At 36.1% G+C, this 21,306-nt stretch overlaps 1 protein-coding gene across 1 annotated transcript in view; it reads left to right on the top strand.

The window, feature by feature from the left end:
* Positions 1–20,662, top strand: part of LOC113934160 (S-formylglutathione hydrolase-like) — a 45,691-nt gene extending 25,029 nt beyond the window's left edge. The window contains 3 exon segments of the mRNA XM_035723471.1: positions 19,176–19,306; positions 20,159–20,418; positions 20,421–20,662. Coding sequence (XP_035579364.1) covers positions 19,176–19,306; positions 20,159–20,418; positions 20,421–20,662 — 633 coding nt within the window.
* The last annotated feature ends 644 nt before the right edge of the window (positions 20,663–21,306 follow it).

Genomic DNA, 21,306 nt, shown 5'->3' on the forward strand with positions numbered 1-21,306 from the left:
TTCCCTCCCCAGTAACTAGTGGAATCAGCCAAGAAATGGAGAAACAACTGCATTCATATAAGAAACTAGCAAGGGTGCCATCCAAATGCTAGAATTTCTGTTAATTACAGGGCACACGAGACCTGTTTAAAGAAGATTAATCAGGATTGACTGGCAAATCATTTCCCTTGGAAATTAGAACCTTCTGAACATTAAGAAGGCATTGCTCTAGAAATCAGAGCCTTCCAAAAATTAAGAAGAAGAATTATAAACATACATTAATTTATATGGTCCAGGGCTTGAGTTGGAAATGGACCATCAGATCATAGGAAAACCGTCCTCCTGGAAGGCCTTTGGCAGCGGCTGCTTACAGACTTCGATGGTGTAGGTTTTGGAGGGGAGTCCCACAGGGTTCAAGACTAACCATCCTGAGAGTTCTGAGCCATGGAAGACTTTATCAAGTCACTGGCTGCTAACGATGGCGACACTGGAAAACTTTTGCCAAAGCCCAGGCCACTAACTTCAGAGTGCTAAAATAGGAGTGGGCAGAGGTGGGAATAGTCTCCGGTAAGTGACACAACTTAAACATGGGTTTCCATAGCTTAGGCCGCACCAGGACTGAGATCCAGCCATACAGGATGAGGTATTTGGCATGTAACTTTTGAGAGACACAGATGAGAAACTCTCCAGAAGTGAGATTTAACTGCCAGGACTGCCTGCTACCCCAGATCCCTCTGCACTCCATCTGGGCTGCTGGATCAAGGAGCTAGAGATCAGCCATATTTGGGGCAAATCTAGGAGGGTCCAAGCACCCTGTTTCTCAGAGAAATACCAGGTGCTTATCAAAAGAATGAACAAACAGAAGATATTTCTTTTACCAAAAGTAGAAAAAAAAACCAGACCTTAAGAAATAATCCTTTTCAAAACAAATTATTGCAGAAAAAAAAGACATTTTTATTATATAAGTAACAAAAATTCACAATGTTTAAATTTTAGGTATAGAATTTCATTTTTGATATATTTATGTGTGTATGTGGGAGGTGCTATTTTTTACTTTTTCTTTTTTCTTCCTTCTTTTTTTCTCTGCTACCTGACACGGAGACTTTCTCCCTTCCTACTCTTCTGGACTTACTAAGGAGTCAAGGCACTTCCTTACATTAAAGAAGTCCAAGGTTTCAGATTCTTGACCCTTGCCTCCAAACCAGGTGGGCACATGCACAGGATCAGCCAGTCAGATGCTCCTAACCAGGAATTTGAGTCTTGCGTGAGTCAAACAAAAGCCAAAGGACTACTGGATATTTACCCCAAAGATACAAATGTAGTGATCCAAAGGGGCACATGCACCCCAGTGTTTATAGCAATAATAGCCAAACCATGGAAAGAGCCCAGACGTCCATCAACAGATGAATGGATAAAGAAGATGTGGCATATATATACCATGGAATATTATGCAGCCATCAAAAAATGAAATCTTGCCATTTGCAACGATGTGGATGGAACTAGAGGGTAATATGCTAAATGAAATAAGTCAGAGAAAGACAAATATCATATGATCTCACTGATATGAGGAATTTGAGAAACAAGACAGAGGATCATAGGGGAAGGGAGGGAAAAATGAAACAAGACGAAACCAGAGAGGGAGACAAACCATAAGAGACTCTTAATCTCAGGAAACAAACTGAGGGTTGCTGGAGTGGAGGGGGGTGGAAGGGATGGGGTGACTGGGTGATGGACATTGGGGAGGGTATGTGCTATGGTGAGTGCTGAGAATTGTGTAAGACTGATGAATCACAGACCTGTACCCCTGAAACAAATAATACATTATATGTTAATAAAAAAATAAAAAAATAAAAGCCAAAGTTGTTCACTGTCAGGGTGCATGGAGGCAGCAGAGTCCAGGACAGAAGTGCTACTGCCAAGGTCTCCCCAGAGCCCAATGACTCGTTGCTCTGACATAGTGCCTCCTGCCTAACTTTCTTTGATTTTTACCCATTTTTCAAGTTTGATTCTCTAGCCTTCCTGTTGATTCTGTGAGCTTCATGATATTCTTCCAGTAATTCCTTTTCCCCCTAAATTAGACAGAGGTGGTATTCATTGGTGGCATCTAATACAACAGATCAGGAAATATTTTTTTTTACGTTTTGCTGACAAAGACCTACTTTTGCACTCTCTTGTGGGCATTTAGAACTTTCACAGATATAAAAATGTGAAAACTTCTTGTCATAACCCATGAAGGTTTAGTGCTGGGATCTCCCCCAAGGTTGTGTCGTACTGGTTGGTGCTCAGCTACCCTGCACTGTTCATGCCTGTCCCGACTGATGTCTGGCTATAAAACAGGTAACCTAAGGCGCCTGGGTGGCTCAGTTGGTTAAGCGACTGCCTTCGGCTCAGGTCATGATCCTGGAGTCCCGGGATCGAGTCCCACATCGGGCTCCCTGCTCAGCAGGGAGTCTGCTTCTCCCTCTGACCCTCTTCCCTCTCGTGCTCTCATTCTCTCTCTCTCAAATAAATAAATAAAATCTTTAAAAAAAAAATAAAAAATAAAACAGGTAACCTAGATCACAGGTTATCTGCTTTCCCAACATACTCCTTGGTATCAACCACCTTCTGCATTCTTGGTTGATGCTATATTCCTCTTACGTGATCGAAAACTCTAGTTTTTGTTTTATTTGGGTTTTTGTTTGTTTGTTTTTATCATCATGACTTAAATGGTAGGCCTTCTGGTATACCTTAAGCTCAATCAGGTTAAAAATGTGACCTAATTAATAGTATGGAACAAACTGATCCAAATTCTCTTTTTGAATATCAGCCGATCATACCTCTCCCACATGGGGTGTCATAAAAGCTTTAGTAAGACCTTCTCATGGCTCAAAGAGAGATATGCCTGATTTATGATTTCTTGATAGCACTTAACATTTTATTTGGATTTAGAGATAACTCTAGACACATCCATCAGGCAGGCAGTTTGCAAATCTTTCTTCTCAGCTGTTACTGGTGCCAGATTGTCTAACAAATAGAGGCACAAACAGATGCAATTTGTGACTGGTGGTGACCATTCTCTGTCATACAACAGGCCAGCTGGTAGCACAATCCACAATATAATCCATGGCCGAGCTCACAGACGCCTCATACACATGGACAGTGCTTAAATATCCTACTTATAAAATAATAAAAGCTATTGTAGGAAATTGATTTAAACATTTGCTTGCAAACTTGATAGCTGAAAAATAATATTTTTAGGTTATGTTGTGGATTATAACATGTATTCACATAATCCGATCATGCAAAGTAGAACTTTTACATGATTAAAAAATACATATGTATTGCATATCAACTATACTTCAATAAAAAAATATATGTAGCTGTGGTAATTGAAAAATAGAACTTTGGCAAAAGAATCAACAGGGTAGGTAATTGACAGTCCAGAGACACAACAGTACTAATATGTGGGTAAATACATATATATATGCACATATACATAAATATATACATACACATAAATGGTATATCATAAAATTATAGCAGTTTTGTGAATAAAAAGAAAAAAATTATTTATTTATTTATTCATTTATTTGAGAGAGAGAGGGAGAGAGAGAGCATGAGCAGGTGGGGAGGGGCAGAGGCACAGGAGAAGCAGACTCCGGGCTAAGCAGAGAGCCTGATGCAGGACTTGATCCCAGGACCCTGGGATCGTGACCTGAGCTGAAGGCAGACCCTTAACTGATGGAGCCACCCAGGCACCTAAAAAGGAAAATTTTAAAAGTTGTGCCAGGGTATTTTCTTAATTATTTAGGAAAGAAATCTTCACAGCATGTATATAAACTAATTTCGCATGAATTAAATAACGAAAAGCCAAACTATGTAATAGCTGAATGAAAATATAGATAAATCTAAATGGGAAAAGATTTTCTAAGGATAAAAGCAATCTAAGGAATAAAAACAGCAAGAAATTTGACTTCACAAAAATTAAAATAGTTTATATTATAAAAAACACATCATTGAGAAGAAAACACCAAACTATTGAAATTCAAATGATCCAGTAAGTAGCACCTCTCTACTCTGCCCAACTTCTGAACCTGTTGAAGAATAAAAGAGATCATTAGTCAATAGGGGCCAAAATACCACCTTTCTTATTATTAAGCTAATGTTGGAGAATGTTGCTGGACAGTGATCGGTGGTGTACTACTATAAAGTCCCTGAGTTAGGCAGGCACACCCATCCACTCACAGACAACCTCCGACCAACCCAGGCCTTTACATATGGGATCTGCCCCTGTCAAACTCACAACATGAGGGAGCAGAACAGAGCTTGTTCTTCTTGTCTCACTGTGGCGGAAGTTTCCTCCCAAACTCATCAGTGGGATCATGATGCTTCTTCTCCCTTGAGAGGAGTGATAACAAGGTCAGAAAATATCTAGGAACCTTATGCAAATAGAGTTCACACATAGACATCAGGAATGAGGTAGAATCATTCTCTACCTAAGAGAAATTAAGGGTAAATATTTGTCACTGACATTGCAACTGATTACTAACTATAGTGCATAAAGAGCTTTTATCAACTATATAAAATAAGAAAAAAGTTCCAACAGGTGATTCAACAAAAGACATAAAAAATTCACAGGCTTGTCTGTCTCTGGCATGGTTGTGGAAATAAAACCACAAACTCAGATATTTTTGTCATGTGGGTTTGGATCCTGGCTTCCTTACCTTGGGGGAATAATTTAATCTCTGTTTCCTCATCTCTAAAATATTATAATAATGCCTACCTTGTATGGATGTTTTGATAAGGAAATACACCTATTCCATGCTTAAAGATTTTAAATTATTCCTGAAAACCCTGTCATTAAGTGAATGACCATTTTTAAAAAAATTTTTTTAATTTCAATGGGAATATTCTATTCCAACTAGGCAGTTCCCTAAGCAGTGAGTACATAAGAGACACTTAACATCCTTCTTTTTAGCATTTATATTATGGAATTTAGACCCTAATAATTCAAAATATGTGGTATGTGGCAAGGCTACTGGTTGAAGGAAGCCACTGAAAAAACATAGAAAACATTACCAGTAAAATGTTTAAGGCTAATGAAAAGATTAAACTTTTCAACCACTTTAGAAGTATCTATTGATTGATATGTTAATAATGTACTTATTGATACATTAATTAAGAAGTATACTAAGTGTAATTTGAGATTAAAAAGAGGGAGAGAGAGAAAAACAACTGAAATAGGGCAAAGAACTTTTTTTTGAACCAAAATGCAAAATCCACACTGAAAATGCTAATATAATGGTAAAATATGTAAAGAAAAAAACCCAATGGATTGTAGAAAATTTTAGCATCTGTTTTTCATGAGAAACCAGTGGTCAAGAAATAAATGACAGTATGTAGAGGATTTTGAGAAATATAGCAGGATTGTAAATTTTGAATTCTATAGCATGGAAGTATAGACTCTTTTCATAGCCCCTGAGGATATTTATTAAAATTAATCCTAAAATAACACTCAAAGAATAATTCAATAAACTTTAAAAATAAGAAATATATTGTTTCTTAAGTAAAAGAATGCTCTCTTGCATTATTCTTGGGTTAATGGCACTAGGATATTTGGGATAATCTTAATGGCAATGATAACCTTAATATGTCAAGAGTGCTTACAAAATAAGTAGAGAAATCATGAAGTAGTCTGTTTTTCAAAAGGGGTAAAAGACATGAATTCTATGAAATTCACAAAAATCAAGTAGGTCATAAACCTATAAAAAGTTTTAAAATATTTAATGAAAGAGAATTTTTTAAAAGTTATACTTTGTACTTATTTTGAAGCAAATGATACTTTAATATACAGTGTTTATAAATCAAAGGGAAAAAAGAATGTAAATTAGTATTTCCTTTCTTGGGACCAATTTAAAAATAATACTTTAAAAATATAGATATATTTTAAAACAGAAGTTTCTCTTCTAGGAATTTGTCCTGTGGAGACAATTAAGTATGTGACCCTATAAGTAAGGAATTAGGCACTAGGATGTTCATGACAGTGTTATTTATGAGAATAAGAAATTGGAATTAACCCAAATTTCAGATAACATGTTATTGGTTAACTAAATTATGATACAGTTACAGCCATAAAAAAATTTTGTTGTTGAAATTTGACATGGTAATTTGCTTATAATACATGGTTCATTTTAAAAAGCTGCTTACTAAACTCTTATAGGATATATTCCATTTTTGTTAAATATGTGAATATAAAACATGGCTATGCACTAAAATGTTCATAGTGATTTTATCTGTAATTATGGATGATTTTAAATTTCTTCCATCTGCTTAACTTTATTTTCTCATTATCTTGCAATACACATGTGTGATGAAAAAATAGTGTCTGTTAATAGTTTTAAGAAGTCATGTCTCCAATTTTTAATGCATCTAGAAATTGGTTCTTCAAGTTAGCAGTGCCATCTGCTGGGAGTGTTGGGAGTGTTTCCTCAGAACAAAAAATTTGAGAACATAAGAAAGTCAATAATTATCAGAATCAAACATTATAACATATATAAGAAAAAAGAGGAATATATAAGAAGAAATCTTGTGAAATTCATTTAACTTAACGTATGTATGGTGCCATTAAAATTGTTTTCAAATCTGAAATATGGACTCTATCATTCTTTTATCCCTTTGTTTTACATTAAAGCTCTACCATCTTCAAGTTATAGCCATCCCTTTTCATAGAAGTAATCCAAGAGAATAGGAAGTCTAGCCAAATATAGCTATTAGCCAGCAAATTGTAATGAATTCCAAGGCTCAAGTCAAAGTCATAAATGGGAAAATGAATCAGTCAGAAGTTGGGGTAAAAATAAAGAATAAATAAGGGAAAATTGTTTAGGATAATGCTAGTGAAAAAGAATGTGTTGATGGACCTCTTTAATATGAAGGAATGAGTGTCACAAAGATAAGTCTAATAGCCTATAGGAAACAATAAGAAACAAACAGTGTACATTTTCCTAATTTGTCCAAAAGATTTAATAAAAGATCTGTCAAATGTATTTCCACTTTGGATACATTGCATTTATAGTAATGCCCAAGTCTGTCCATCCTGTCAAAAAAAAAAAAAAAGGAGTCTAGATAACCTGATAGTACTTTTTCACAACAAACCCATATTCAACTAATGCTTCATCTTAGCAGTTGCACACTACCTTTTTTAATAACCATCCAGTAACACTATCGAGGCTCAACATCAAAATTGCTATAATTATCTTACCTAATCCATCTTTCCTGTTGAGAAAACTTCAACAGTATTTTCCCACTTGCGATGGGAAATATGCAACTGTCCCATGTACCCTTGATATCTCAAAGATGCTTGGTAGCGATTCTGGCATCTCAAAAGAAATTGTGGGATGTTTTTGCTTTAAAAAACACATTATTTTCAAAGTTACTTTTAATCAAGTTGATGACAATATATTAAAACCCACCACTTAAAATTGGTGGAATCTGGAGAGCCCAAAGCAAAGGCGTCTTTAAAAAAAGTCTTTAAAGCTCTTTAAAGCCTCTTTTTAAAAAAGAGCAATAAGAACAAATAAAACAATGCGAAACTTTTGTAGTAGAAATCCAAAGTCTAAATTATGTGTAAAATTAGAAAAATAAAAACAAAAAGCCAGTGAACTCTATCTCATACTCCTGACAGAAGTGTTATTTGAGATCAATAGCAGTCCATTAAAAGCTGCATGAGAGAAAAAGGGAACTGTCAGTGGACCTAAGATTGATCTAAAAATCGCTTCCAAAGAAAATCAACCCTAAGTGTAAAAATACTGAAGAAGAGTAGTGATCTCATGAAAGGGGCTTAAAAATGTACAGAGGATGTAAGGAAGCAATTGGAAAAGAGTAAATTTTGGGGTGAGATAAGGCTTAAAAAGTTGAGAGTGTCCTGTCTTGGAAAATTCATAGTGAATGAGAAGAAGCAGCAAAAGAGGGAAGTTTAAGATCCTGGAAGACAAAAGGAAATAAAAATGTCAAAGAGCACACATTTTTTTTTTTTTTTACTTCTTACAGAAAAACAAGCACCATCTCAAAAGAAATTATACTTTGCTATACTGACAGAAGAAGGTGTTTTTGAATTAAGAATCTCATAAGGGGTGGCTGGCTGGCTCAGTCAGTGTAGCACGTGACTCTTGATCTTGGGGTTGTGAGTTCGAACCCCATGTTGTGTATAGTGATGACTTAAAAATAAAATCTTTAAAAAAAAAAAGAATCTCATAAACTACCCCAAGCAGGTACACAGTCTTTGTACAAATTACTTTTAAAAGAAAATAGACTTTACTTGATGAACTTTTCCTCAAACAAAAGAAAAGCAAAGCAGAAGGAGATTATAACAGAATATTCCAAGCAGAATTAAAAATTCTGACACCAACATTTGGGAATAAAAGCAAAACAAAACAAAAAAACAGGTTGCATCAAAAATCCAGGAGTAAGAAGAATTGAGATGGGAGTTGATTGAACTGGAGAGGGAGGGGAATCATATAAAAAATAAAGACTAAATTATGGAGTACCCAAGGAAGAAAAGATATGAGTGAACATTTAATAAAGTGCAATGAATGATAGTAAGAAAACAACGATGGAAATGAAAAATGAAGACATTTTTTAAAGGCCAAAGAAAAGTGATTGAGACAGTATTCAAGCAAAGAAGAACTAACCTACGTATAATTGCAGTTTCAGAAGGAGGAAAAATTAAACAATACAACAGAACTAATACTTAAAAGTATAATCTAAGTAGACTTTCTGGAAACAAACCAGACCTGTATTTACATATTGAAAGGACCCACCAGATACAAGGAAAAAATTGACCCACATTGATAAATGTGGCGATATACCCTATTAGACCTATGAGTCTAAAACTATTAGACTTTAAAAATGAGGAAAAAGAGTCTCAAGGCCACCAGGTTAAAAAAAAATCAAAGAAGTTATAAGAATAAGATAATTAGACCAGCATCAAATTTCTAGAGAAACATATATAAAGGAAGGCAGCATTTTCAAACAGCTCAAAGAAAGGAGGTGTGAACTAAGAATTGTATAAAGGCAAGCTGTCTTTCACATATTGGTGCTAATATGCTAGAGAGTAGGACATTCTATATTCAACAGGCTTTCTTGAGAAATCTACTAGAGCAAGAGCTTCTTCTAACCAAAGATGTGACTGGTGAAAGTTCAATAAAAAAAGGCTAATGGCACACATTTAATACATTCGGTTGTAGATCTAAGTGATACCAAAACAAAAATGAGGACAAGGATGGTAGAAGAATATGTTGTATGCTATATATTATAAATTATTCTTGGATGAATATAAACAATGCAACTAAAATATGAGAGGAGACGGGACAGCAAAAGAGGAAGGTAGAATAATTTCATTCTTTTTTTAATATAGGGAATAGAGGAGAGTAAATGGATATCAGAAAAAACTAATAAAATATTGAGTAAAAGGTTAAAGAAGAGAGGACTAAAAGCATTTAAAAAAGATATAAGGAGATGATAACACTAGAACTTTCTAAATAGCAAAAGATATTTTAAAAGGTAAAAGAGTGAAGAAAAGATACAATGCATATAAAAAGAACTCAGCAAATATATATTGTAATTATAAAATAATATGATAGACTTGAGACAATGAATACCAAACTGATAATAAGATCTCAAGGAAGGGATGCCTGGGTGGCTCAGTCAGTTAAGCATCTGGCTTCGGCTCAGGTCAAGATCCCAGGGTCCTGGGATTGAGTCCCCCATCAGGCTCCCTGCTCAGCGGGGAGTCTGCTTCTCCCTCTCCCTCTGCCTGCTGCTCCCCCTGCTTGTGCTCATGTGCTCTTGCTCTCTCTGACAAATAAATAAAATCTTAAAAAAAGAAAAAAGATCTCAAGGATATATAAAGCTTCAAACTCTGATAATAGAGTGTACCTCCTCAAATGCACATGGCAGTCACAAAAATTGATCATATGTCATGAGGAAAGTGTCAATCAGGACCATGAAGTACAAATATGCATTATCTTATCACAAAGCCAAAAAATAAAAATTACTGACAACAGAAGTCTAACTGGAAATTTAAAAGCTTTTTGTTCAACAACTCTTGCTTAATAGATGATGGGGGAATACAAACTGAAATTACAGAATTTTTGAAAACTAATGATAATGAAAACACTATGTATTGGAATCCATTGGATATATTTAAAGTACTGATCAGAGGAAACTTCATAGCCTTAAACATTTTTATGAGTAAAAATGAAAGAGTGAAAATAAATGAATCAAATTCCCAGATCAAAATACAAGGGAAAAAAACAAACAAAAATAATAAAGATAAATAATACAAACCAAAGAAAGAAATAAGCAGGGAAGTAATAAAGATAAAATGAGGAATTGTTGAGGTTCAGAAGAGAAAACAGTAGATCTAATTCATAAATAAAACTCCCATTTTGCAGCAAAATAAAATAGTAGACAAAATACTACTAATTTAATCAAGAAAAAAGGAAGTTAAAAAAATACAAAATGAGAAATTGAGTGGAAACAAACTGAAGCAGAAAGCATTTAAAAATCAAGGGACTGGGGCGCCTGGGTGGCTCAGTTGGTTAAGCGTCTGCCTTCAGCTCAGGTCATGATCTCAGGGTCCTGGGATCGAGCCCCGCATCGGGCTCCCTGCTCAGCGGGAAGCCTGCTTCTCCCTCTCCCACTCCCCCTGCTTGTGTTCCCTCTCTCGCTGTTTCTCTCTCTGTCAAATAAATAAACAAAATCTTTAAAAAAAAATAAAAATCAAGGGACTGCTTTATAGATGTCTATACAAATACAATTTTAAGACCTTGAGAAAATGGATAATTTCCTAAGAAAATTGTATTTGTTTCCTAGGGCTGCCATAACTAAGTACTACAAATTGGTGTTTTAAAACAAATTCTAATTGTGTTCATGGTTCACCTTTGTTGCAACAAGAATGAAAAGCATACCATGGTCCAGTCCTTAATTTTTCCTTTTGTGTGTGTCTCTCCTTAAGTTCTTAAGGAAAAATGTCTTCTTAATTTATCATTTTAAACTTGCAAACCAAGCTTGATGTCTTTGCTTCTCAAGTGCAGTGCATTTCCACTTCTGAATTTCTCCCTTACTCAATAATGCCCATTGGTCAAAGGAATTACCTTAATGTTCTAATCTCAAATATATTCTGCTAGTAATGGATTGGAACAGATGGAATAGAGATCGTACTATAATGTGTTAGGTTTTATTGCATTACAGTATAATTTTTCGAAATGTTTAGGAAATTGTATGAAAATATATGCTGAAGTTTAAGGCACAATTGGAGTAGGTTAAAAACCTCATGAAGAATAATGAGAGCTGGGATAGTTCTTGGTTACAGAGTCAGATAATGACAACTGTGACACAGATAAAGTCACTGTTGGTAGCTTAGAGTATATTCCTTCAGATGTGTGTGCATACACACAACACATAAACATACACAGAATACATGCATGCACCTTAATTTCTAAAAATGGGGAAAATACTGTTTATACTTATTGTTTTTATTTTTTAACTGCCACAATGCCATACAATTTTTTTCTTTAATTTTTTATTGTTATGTTAATCACCATACATTACATCATTAGTTTTTGATGTAGTGTTCCATGATTCATTGTTTGAGTATAACACCCAGTGCTCCACGCAGAACGTGCCCTCCTTAATACCCATCACCAGGCTAACCCATCCCCCTACCCCCCTCCCCTCTAGAACCCTCAGTTTGTTTCTCAGAGTCCATCGTCTCTCATGGTTGGTCTCCCCCTCTGATTTCCCTCCCTTCATTCTTCCCCTCCTGCTATCTTCTTTTTTTTTCTTAACATATATTGCATTATTTGTTTCAGAGGTACAGATCTGTAATTCAACAGTCTTGCACAATTCACAGCGCTCACCATAGCACATAACCTCCCCAATGTCTATCACCCAGCCACCCCATCCCTCCCTCCCCACCCCCACTCCAGCAACCCCCAGTTTGTTTCCTGAGATTAAGAATTCCTCATATCAGTGAGGTCATATGATACATGTCTTTCTCTGATTGACTTATTTTACTCAGCATAACACCCTCCAGTTCCATCCACGTTGTTGCAGATGGCAAGATCTCATTCCTTTTAATGGCTGCATAATATTCCATTGTGTATATATACCACCTCTTCTTTATCCATTCATCTGTCGATGGACATCTTGGCAATGCCATACAATTTTTAACTTTTACTTGATATTTTATGGATTTGTAACAAGCAAATGAATATTTTAAAGAAACAATTTTAATTCCTAAGAAAACACATGATTTTAATTCCTAAATATTATTACATTTTATGACAGTGCAGTTTGTATCATACATCTCTTATTGGACATTTATTTTTTAAAATGCTTGAGTATTATAAAAAAAGGCTTTTGTGAGAAAATTATTCTAAGATTAGTTGTAAAAATAAATGTTCTAATATTCCTGATACTGTAATTGAAAACAAGTCACAAAATTACTGTGAAGTAAAAAAGCACAAAATGATACATTTGCTAACTAAACCCAAGAGCTTATGGAAACATCAATACAATACACAAAATTCTCATAATCTGAGAATAAGGAAAACACAAATACTCTTTAATATGAAGGGTAATACCTCATACTTCCATACTACCAAAAAGGAAAAAAATTTTAAGAGATAGAAAAATAAGAGACAAATAAAATAAAATAGAGATTATAATTCAAAAAGATAGATTGCAGATGAGCAAAAAGATAGAAGTAATCACCTCACCTGGAGGTATGGTGGTGGCAGATGAGCAAGGAATTGAGAGACTCCTTGGTTAACACTAAAAGGATATTCCAGAAGAACTATAATAACAGGGGAAGATAAACACTAAAAAGTCATGTAGGGGCACCTGGGTGGCTCAGTCGGTTAAGCGTCTGACTCTTGATTTAGGCTCAAGTCATTGTCTCAGGGTCCTGGGATTGAGCCCCATGTTGGGCTCTGGCTCAGTGGAGAGTCTGCTTTGGATTCTCTCCTTCCTTCTGCCCCCGCCCCACACTCTCTTGCTCTCTCTTTCTCTAAAATAAATAAATCTTAAAAAAAAAAGGAAGTCATGTAGAAGATAACTTATTTGGAGATGATTGTCTAAAACCACAGGAGGGGCCTGAAGTACAGGATGTCTCAGAGTAGATCATAGCCAGTGTCAAAAAAACTGAAACTAAATGTTCTGGAGACTAGGTTTCCTCCTGCAGCCACTCTAACGACCAACTGAACTCAGGGTATAACTCTCACAGATGAGGGCAATACCAAAATATAGTTCTAGTGTTCACCGATGGCAGCGCTGATATTTGCCGATGGTATTTGCTGCCGAGTTAACATTTTTCTACAGTACTACACTTAGATGATATGTAAGTTTAGAGTTCTGGGCTGCTCATTAAGATGTGCCATTGATGGGAACTTTTGTGCCTAATGGCACATGACAACACCATCACCCCTTAACAAGGGGCCAGAGCTATTTCTAATAAAAGAGTTGCAATTATTATTATTACTATCACCACAATCTCTTTTTTTAAAGAATTTATTTATTTGAGAGAGAGGCAGAGAGCACTAGCCAGGGGAGAGGCAGAATAAGAGGGGGAGGGACAAGCAGATTCCCCTGCTGAGCGCGGAGCCAGACGCAGGGCTTAATCCAAGGACCCTAAGATCATCACCTGAGCCGAAGTCAGACACTTAACTCACTGAGCCACCTAGGTGCCCCTCACCACAATTTCTTACTAGAAGTTTGTGGTGACACAAATGAAAAATCTCTATGAAGTGTGAGCATAAACATAATTAGTGTTTGACAGCATCTATTGCTATTGCTTCAGTTTGACTTTTTGCAGGTGGAAGGAGACAGATAATGCATTTGGCCTTGACCCACCAAGGTACTATCACAGAGGTTGAATACAAAACTCTGTCCAAAGGGAATACCAAGCCCCGAAATCTGACATTCATACACCCCTCAAATAAGGGTCTGGGAATGGAAGGCACTTGATTTTCTCTTTTGGAGTTAAGCACATGAGCCACTGGAGGGCAGCAGAGACAGAATTTTAACACCAAGGTCATTTAACATTCATTGACCAATTGAAATTCATTTAAGACATAATGAGTGCCTACTAAGTGCAAGGCATTCACCTTCTATTATGACCAAAGTCATATGTAAACTATTTCATTAATTGTTTCTATTGTGAAAGAATTGTTTCTATTGTGAAAGACAGACATTTCTATCTGAATCCTGGCTGTGTCTAGTAATAGACTAAAATCTACATATTTTTGCATAGTACAGTTGAGAAGTCAAAATTATAGAATTTTAAAGATAGGATGAAACTTACAGAACACCCATATCTACTAATTTCTCTCTTGAACAATGTTACTATCTTTTCTGTTCATTCCTGTGTGTAAAATGTTTATTGGTTTTCTTTTGACCTTTTTGTCAAACCTTAGGAAAATATAGAGGAGTGAAAATGAAAATAAAATTCAACCATAGGTAACTGTCAGTGTTTTGATCTAATTCCTCCCGGTCAAATATATGTAGATGTATGTTTATTTAGTTTACAGATTTGATCTTGGGATCTATAACTATCGCTTAAAATTATGCTGTAGCACTGGGGTGCCATATCCATATCAGTAAATATTTAAAGAAAAAATACCAATGAAATAAAACCTTTGCAGAAGTTTGGTATTTTTTATGCTACACTGTGCAGACCAAAACAATTTATCCAGAAGGAGTTCTCATCTCTCTACTAAGAGCATATTTCTTTCTCTAGAGTAGTTCATTTTACTTTCTACCCTGCTTTCAAAAAAAAAAAAAGAAAGAAAGAAAGAAAAAGAAAAAAAGATAAGTTGATTTTGGAGATGCCTTGTATTTTGATCCATCATAAAACATAAAGCAAGAAGAAGCCACTTAATATTCTCAGTAGGAAAGATCAGGCATTATTGATTTCAGGATGAAACATTTTCATGATAAATTAGAACTAAAATGTATGGGGAGGGGGAAGAGAATATGCTTAAGTGTGTGCATTTACCACCAGATGTCTCAATTCATGTAGTCAAGTAGTGAGGCTAAGGATAAGTTCCCTTACCTCACATGCTTGCCACTGTAAAATGACCTCACCAAGATGAATGGGAAGAATGCATAGTTCAATTTTCTGCTTACTCATTTAGCAAGTTATTATCACTAAGATGTGCCAAGGCTGCATTTCACATCATGAGATTTACAGAGCAAACAAGGCACAGTGCCTGTCCTTGAGGGGTATATGGTCTAGCAGGAGTGAGACAAGTAAATCACTTGTTGTGGTAGGTGCTACAAGGTATAAGGCCCAGAGTGTTTTGTGGTGCATAAGAAGTTCACCTGTGCCTATAGCTCAGGAGCAGAGCATTTGACTGTATAAGAGGCTCACCTGTGCACACTTTAGTTCTTGAAGAAGTTTTAGCCAAGGAGAGGCCTAGAAACAAAAGGTCAGGGGAAAAGAGTCAGACAAGGAGAGGAGGAAAAGCATTTGGCTAGGGGAAACAGCATGCAAAGGCCTGTTTTGTGAATGGTTAGTAATTCGTTATGGCCAGAGAGCAAGGTGGAACAGCAAAGCGAGAGAGGTAAGCAAGAGTCAAACCATCAAGGTCTTTGTAAACCATTATTAGGGAGTTTGAACTTTATCATGCAATTTAATTTTAATTTTACAAAGTGAATTCTGGCTCATTTGTGGGAAATGGATTCAGGTAGAAAATACTGGAGGATGGAGGTCCATTTACATCTACAAGATGATGAATAAATTTTATTATAAATTATAAGAGAATTATTGATTCATTCCAGAAACTAATATAGAATCTAGATATAGCAGGTGTTTGATGTATAGTGAATAGTGACTGAAAGGATGAATAGATCTGTAAACAATTTCACATCCATACTTGGACTTCCTTAGGAAGACAATTGGCCTATCTTATTCTGTCTACAACAATTTCAACATCACTATCCTAATACCACTTATTTATATTTCTAAATCAATATCACTGACTCGGAGTTGTACACATGGAAAAATTCAGCTGCCTAATCCTCTACTACCACTGTCAAGAATTGGAAAAGTTTGATTTTTTTTTAAAGATTTATTTATTTCTTTTAGAGAGAGAGCGTGCGTGGGGGTTCGGGGGGTGGGAGGCAGAGGCAGAGGGAGAGAGAGAGAATCTCAAGCAGACTCCCCGCTGAGCGTGGAACCTGATGTAGGGCCCCATCCCATGACCCAGAGACCATGACCTGAGCTGAAATCAAGAGTTGGATGCTTAACCAACTGAACCACCTAGGTGCCCTGGAAAATTCTGATTTTTCTCTAAGAGTGTGCTTCAGTTTCATAGAGGAAGAGCTATTTCCTTTGTTGGATTTCTTTTACTGGTGTTACTGCTTCAGTCTATCAGCTTCCCTTGGGGAATTTATTTTGGCAATTTAGTCATTTGTTTTTGTTTTTTTTTAATCTAGTCATTTGTTAAATGTTTATCCATAAAATGGACAAGATTTTGTGAAAATTCACCCCATTTTCTAGTTGAGATTGTAAAATGAGATCTGCATATCTTAAAGGAATATTATTGCACAGATTGTGCATATAGCACATAAAATATTGTTTCCTCAGGCACCAGTTAGCCTTATGGTCAGAGGGAAAATCAGAAGGGAAATTTCCGATTATAACAAAATATTCATGTAGCACTGTGTTTCTTGGGTAACAAACATTGTCTTTGTCTGCTGTTTGTTAAGAAACAAGCTAGGAGGAATGGAAATTCTTTTTCTAGTTTATTTTCTTTAAGAAACTTTGATGGAGTAATTTCAAAACTGCCGTGTCTGGGAATAAAATTTTTTAAGCATGGCGAAGTGTTATAGAAGCAGATGGTGCTAAAGGACTTTTTATATATGAAAGAAAATTACATCCAAACAAAAGACATTAAGTCAAGGAAACACTTGAGTTATCTATAGCTATTAATATTTTTAATAAGATCATTTGATATCTGTGAGGTTGACTTGGAACTGCTTAAATAGATTTCAAATTTGTCTTTTGACTTGCAAGTTAATTGTAATTTGTTGTCAGAAAAATAGGAAAACAAACTTAGTAATAGCATTCCTTCAGGAATTTTTAAAGATGCAAAAAATAGTTTTCACATATAGTCATCAAAGGCACATGATATTTCCAAGACCCAGATGGCTTGAGTAAAAATATTAACATTTTCTAAGCCAAAAGGAAAAAACTTACCGGGATGGAATATTTTGCCTTTTGTACTTAAATTCATCCAAAGATATTCCATCATTTTAATCACACACAAATATATTTGAAAGAGCCTTCAAACAATTGCAATTCCCCCCCCCACCCTGCTGGGGTAAGTGGATGTTACTCTTCCTACTTACATATGCAGAAAGTAGCAATTAATGATTCATGGATCAATGAATGTAGGTGATTCTGAGTTTCACAAGGAAAATTAATGCAGGTGATAATTATGGGGTGGTGAGAAACATCAGAAGTTAATTCTTTATGGGTGAATGGTGGGAGGGAAGTGGATGATTCAGGAGATAGAAGGATTGTTGAAGATAATAACTTTATTTTGGACATGTGGAGTTTGAGATGCCTATGGAAAACTGGATGGTTGATCCAAGTTGTTAATGATTAAACAAGTCAAGAGTTTGGAAAAAGGTCTGGGCTGGGACTGGAGATTTGCATGTCATGACTATCTGAGAGTGGATGAGATCACTCAAGGATAATGTGCAGAGTATGAAAATATGAGGCCAAAAGAGGAATATGCATCAGAAAAGCTTTTAAATGGTGGAAAGAGAGGGCAGAGCCTAGAAGTCTAAAAAGAGAAAGCAGATGACCACAGGATGAGCAGTTTCTGTTACCTACTGACATTAATGGCAAATACTTACCAAATAAAGTTGAGCATGATAGTCTTTACAAAAATGGTGTTCTTTTCTTCACAACCTCGTAATGAACACTTTGAAGTAGAATGTTCTAGCTAATTTCATGTTTAGCATGAAACCAAGATGAATGAAAAGGAAATCAAGGTATGCAAGTATAGAGCATAGAATATTGTTCAGTTTATAATCCAGGTAGCAAGTTCTTGAGGAAAGCCAAAGCTAATAAGGAAGCCAAATGGCAATGTTGTAGCTATGCCGTGGAAATGACAGTTCTGGTCAGAATGGTATATTGAAGGGCTAGCAGCTCCTAGTTTACCTTGTCCAGAGTTCACATTAAAATATTGACGAAAGGGGCACTTGGGTGGCTCAGTTGTTAAGCGTCTGCCTTTGGCTCAGGTCGTGATCCCAGGGTCCTGGGATTAAGCCCCGCATCGGGCTCCGTGCTTGGCCCTCTCCCACTCCCCCTGCTTGTGTTCCCTCTCTTGCTGTCTCGCTCTCTGTCAAATCAATAAATAAAATCTTTAAAAAATATATTGATGAAAGCCCGGAGATAATGACAATCCAAAACAACAGACAGTGAAGATGAATATTAACAGACCGTTGTTAGAATCTGGAAGAAATTTTCAGTAATTCCTGGGCCAAGGAAGGTGGATTTATTTAAAAAAAATGATTAGTGTTCTATACAGTTTTCACTTTGTGAAAGGAGATGCTCCTGCCACACAATAGTCTGTGGGACCACTGGAGTTACTGGAAACCTCAACTTCTTCATTAGTAAACCTTACTTACTAGGATTTGTTTGGATTAAAGGAGCTAATGCAGACTAATTGCTTATCAGAGAGCTTGGTACAAAGGAATTAATAAATAAATAGTAGTTTTTAAATGGATCTTCTCCCAAGTTGCCAAAAATTATTGATTAAAAACAGGAAAGAATGACCATTCAAAATAAAAAATGCTGACAGTACAGGTTGACAGCCTATTGTCAGAATCTGGAAGGAAGTTTCACTGATCACTAGCTTGAATGAAACTCCGTTTATGAAACAAGTGGTTTTTTTCTTGTTCTTCACCTCATGAAATGAAGCTATTTGTTATCATTATCACCAACATCTAGAACTTACTCTATGCCAAGGGCTGTGTGAAGTGTATGATTCACTTGGGCTCTAGGCATCCTCATCCATCAGCCATGGTCAGGGCATCTGATTCTATGGAATCACATGCAAATCATGAATTTTTCTGGAGAGAGGATCTATAGCCTTCATAAACTTCTTGAAGCATTGTGTGCCCTCCTCCTGCCCCCCTAGACTAAGAAACAGTGTCAAGTAGAACCTTCTCATTTTACAGAGAGCCCAGATGGGCTGTCACCCATCAGGTCTTGTTTACTTGTATTGATCACCCAGAGCCTCTATACCGTCAAACATGAGCTCTCAGATTGGTGAGAATAACCCTAATTTGCAAGAGAGAAATATACATATTACTGATTTTATTTTTTCAAAAATCTGCTAAATATCTTACTCCTGCTTTTGAAAGATGGCCTTGTCACATTCTTTATCATTTTCTGATAGTTCTCTTTCTCGCCATTTTTATATCTGCCCCTTCCTCTAAAACCTAGAATCTTGAGTCTAAAAGGTTCAGTTATTACACTACAGCGCCATTTTATTTGGTTATTTGCTTATTTTCTCAGAATTTGGAAGTCTCACATTCAGATGTTTCCAAAAAATCCAGCATTTCCTAAAACTGAAGCCGTTGCTTTAAAATGTGTATGAGAAGGACACAAAAGGAACCAAATGTTCTCTCTCCACCCTATTATAAGACCTTCACTATCCAAAAAATAGAAAGCCCTTAACAAAACTCAGGAATTGATTTGTCACTTACGTAAAAATGGATAAACACTTGCAGAGTAGGAGTGTAAAAATTGTTAAGCCTGCTAACTTCAAGCCTAGAAAATAAAAAATATGAAGTGGTTAGCAGAAACAGAATTATAAAATTGTAATATTAGGACTCTTGTGAAAATGGTCCCCAAATAATTACTTATGAGCCCGGTGGTTCCAATTTTTACTGTATAGGCACTGATTTTTAAAAACGACCACAAGACTTACATTTTTAAAAAAGAATTATTTATTTACTTAGAGAGAGAGAAAGAGAGAGACAGTGGCAGAGGGAGAGAATCTTCAAGCAGACTCCCCACTGAGCACGGAGCCTGACTCCGGGTTCGATCCCACCACCCACGAGATCATGACCTGAGCCAAAACCAAGAGTTGGACACTCAACCAACTGAGCCACCCAGGAGCCACAATTACAGAATGTATTCTTATGTAACTGAGGAGCTTCCCCAACTCATAAATGCCCATTTTCCTGTGGACCCCTACAGGATGTCTATTTTTGGCCACTCCATGGGAGGCCATGAAACTCTGATTTGTGCTTTGAAGAATCCTGGAAAGTACAAATCTGTGTCAGCATTTGCTCCAATTTGCAATCCAGTGCTCTGTCTTTTGGACAAAAAAGCCTTTAGTGGATATTTGAGGACAGATCAAAATAAATGGAAGGCTTAGTTGCTACCCATTTTGTGAAGTCCTATCCAGGTGCTCAGCTAGACATAATAATTGATCAAGGAAAAGATAACCAGTTCCTTCCAGATGGACAGTCATTATTTGGTAACTTCATAGCTGCCTACACAGAAAAGAAAGTTAATGTTTTTAGGTTACAAGAGGGTTATGATTATAGCTATGGCCTCACTGCCACTTTTATTATTGATCACATTAGACATCATGCAAAATACCCAAATGCATGAAAAACTTCAGATAAGAGAATTTCTTCAGGACTATAAAAAAAATGTAATAAACAAAAATGCAGGGGAAAAGGATTTTAAAACATTGGATTTCATAGTGCTAAACATGCATCATCCATAGTTGAATCACTTTCTGAATAAACATATAAAATGTGAAAATAATTTTGAATTTCTCATTCTATGACATTAAACATTTTTTCATAATTTCTCAACGATCATGAAATTTTTCTCATATATCCGTGTAATGATATTGAAATTACAGTTGAAAACTTACTTCAGAATGTACTAAATTTTTTTCTCACTATGTCACAAAATCGTATTTATTTCATGAATGCCCTACTCTAGTTAGTTAACTTCCTGTGTGCTGATCTTTTGCTGTATAAAGTATGGTCTGCGGATCAGCATTAGTATCTCCGAAAGCTTATTAGAAATGCGGAATCTACTCCAGTCCCACACCAACTGAAGTAAACCTACCTTTTAACAGAATCCTCTGCACCTGAAGGTGATTCATATGCGCATGAAAGCAGTGGTTCTCATGGTATGACCTCCAGAACAACAACTTCAGCTGGGAATTTGTTAGGAATGGAAATCCTCAGGCCCCATCTAAACCTACTGAATCAGCAGCTCTAACAATCTGTGTTTTATCA

This window comes from Zalophus californianus, chromosome 13 (genome assembly GCF_009762305.2).
Source record: "Zalophus californianus isolate mZalCal1 chromosome 13, mZalCal1.pri.v2, whole genome shotgun sequence".
In the NCBI taxonomy this organism is placed as follows: Eukaryota; Metazoa; Chordata; class Mammalia; order Carnivora; family Otariidae; genus Zalophus; species Zalophus californianus.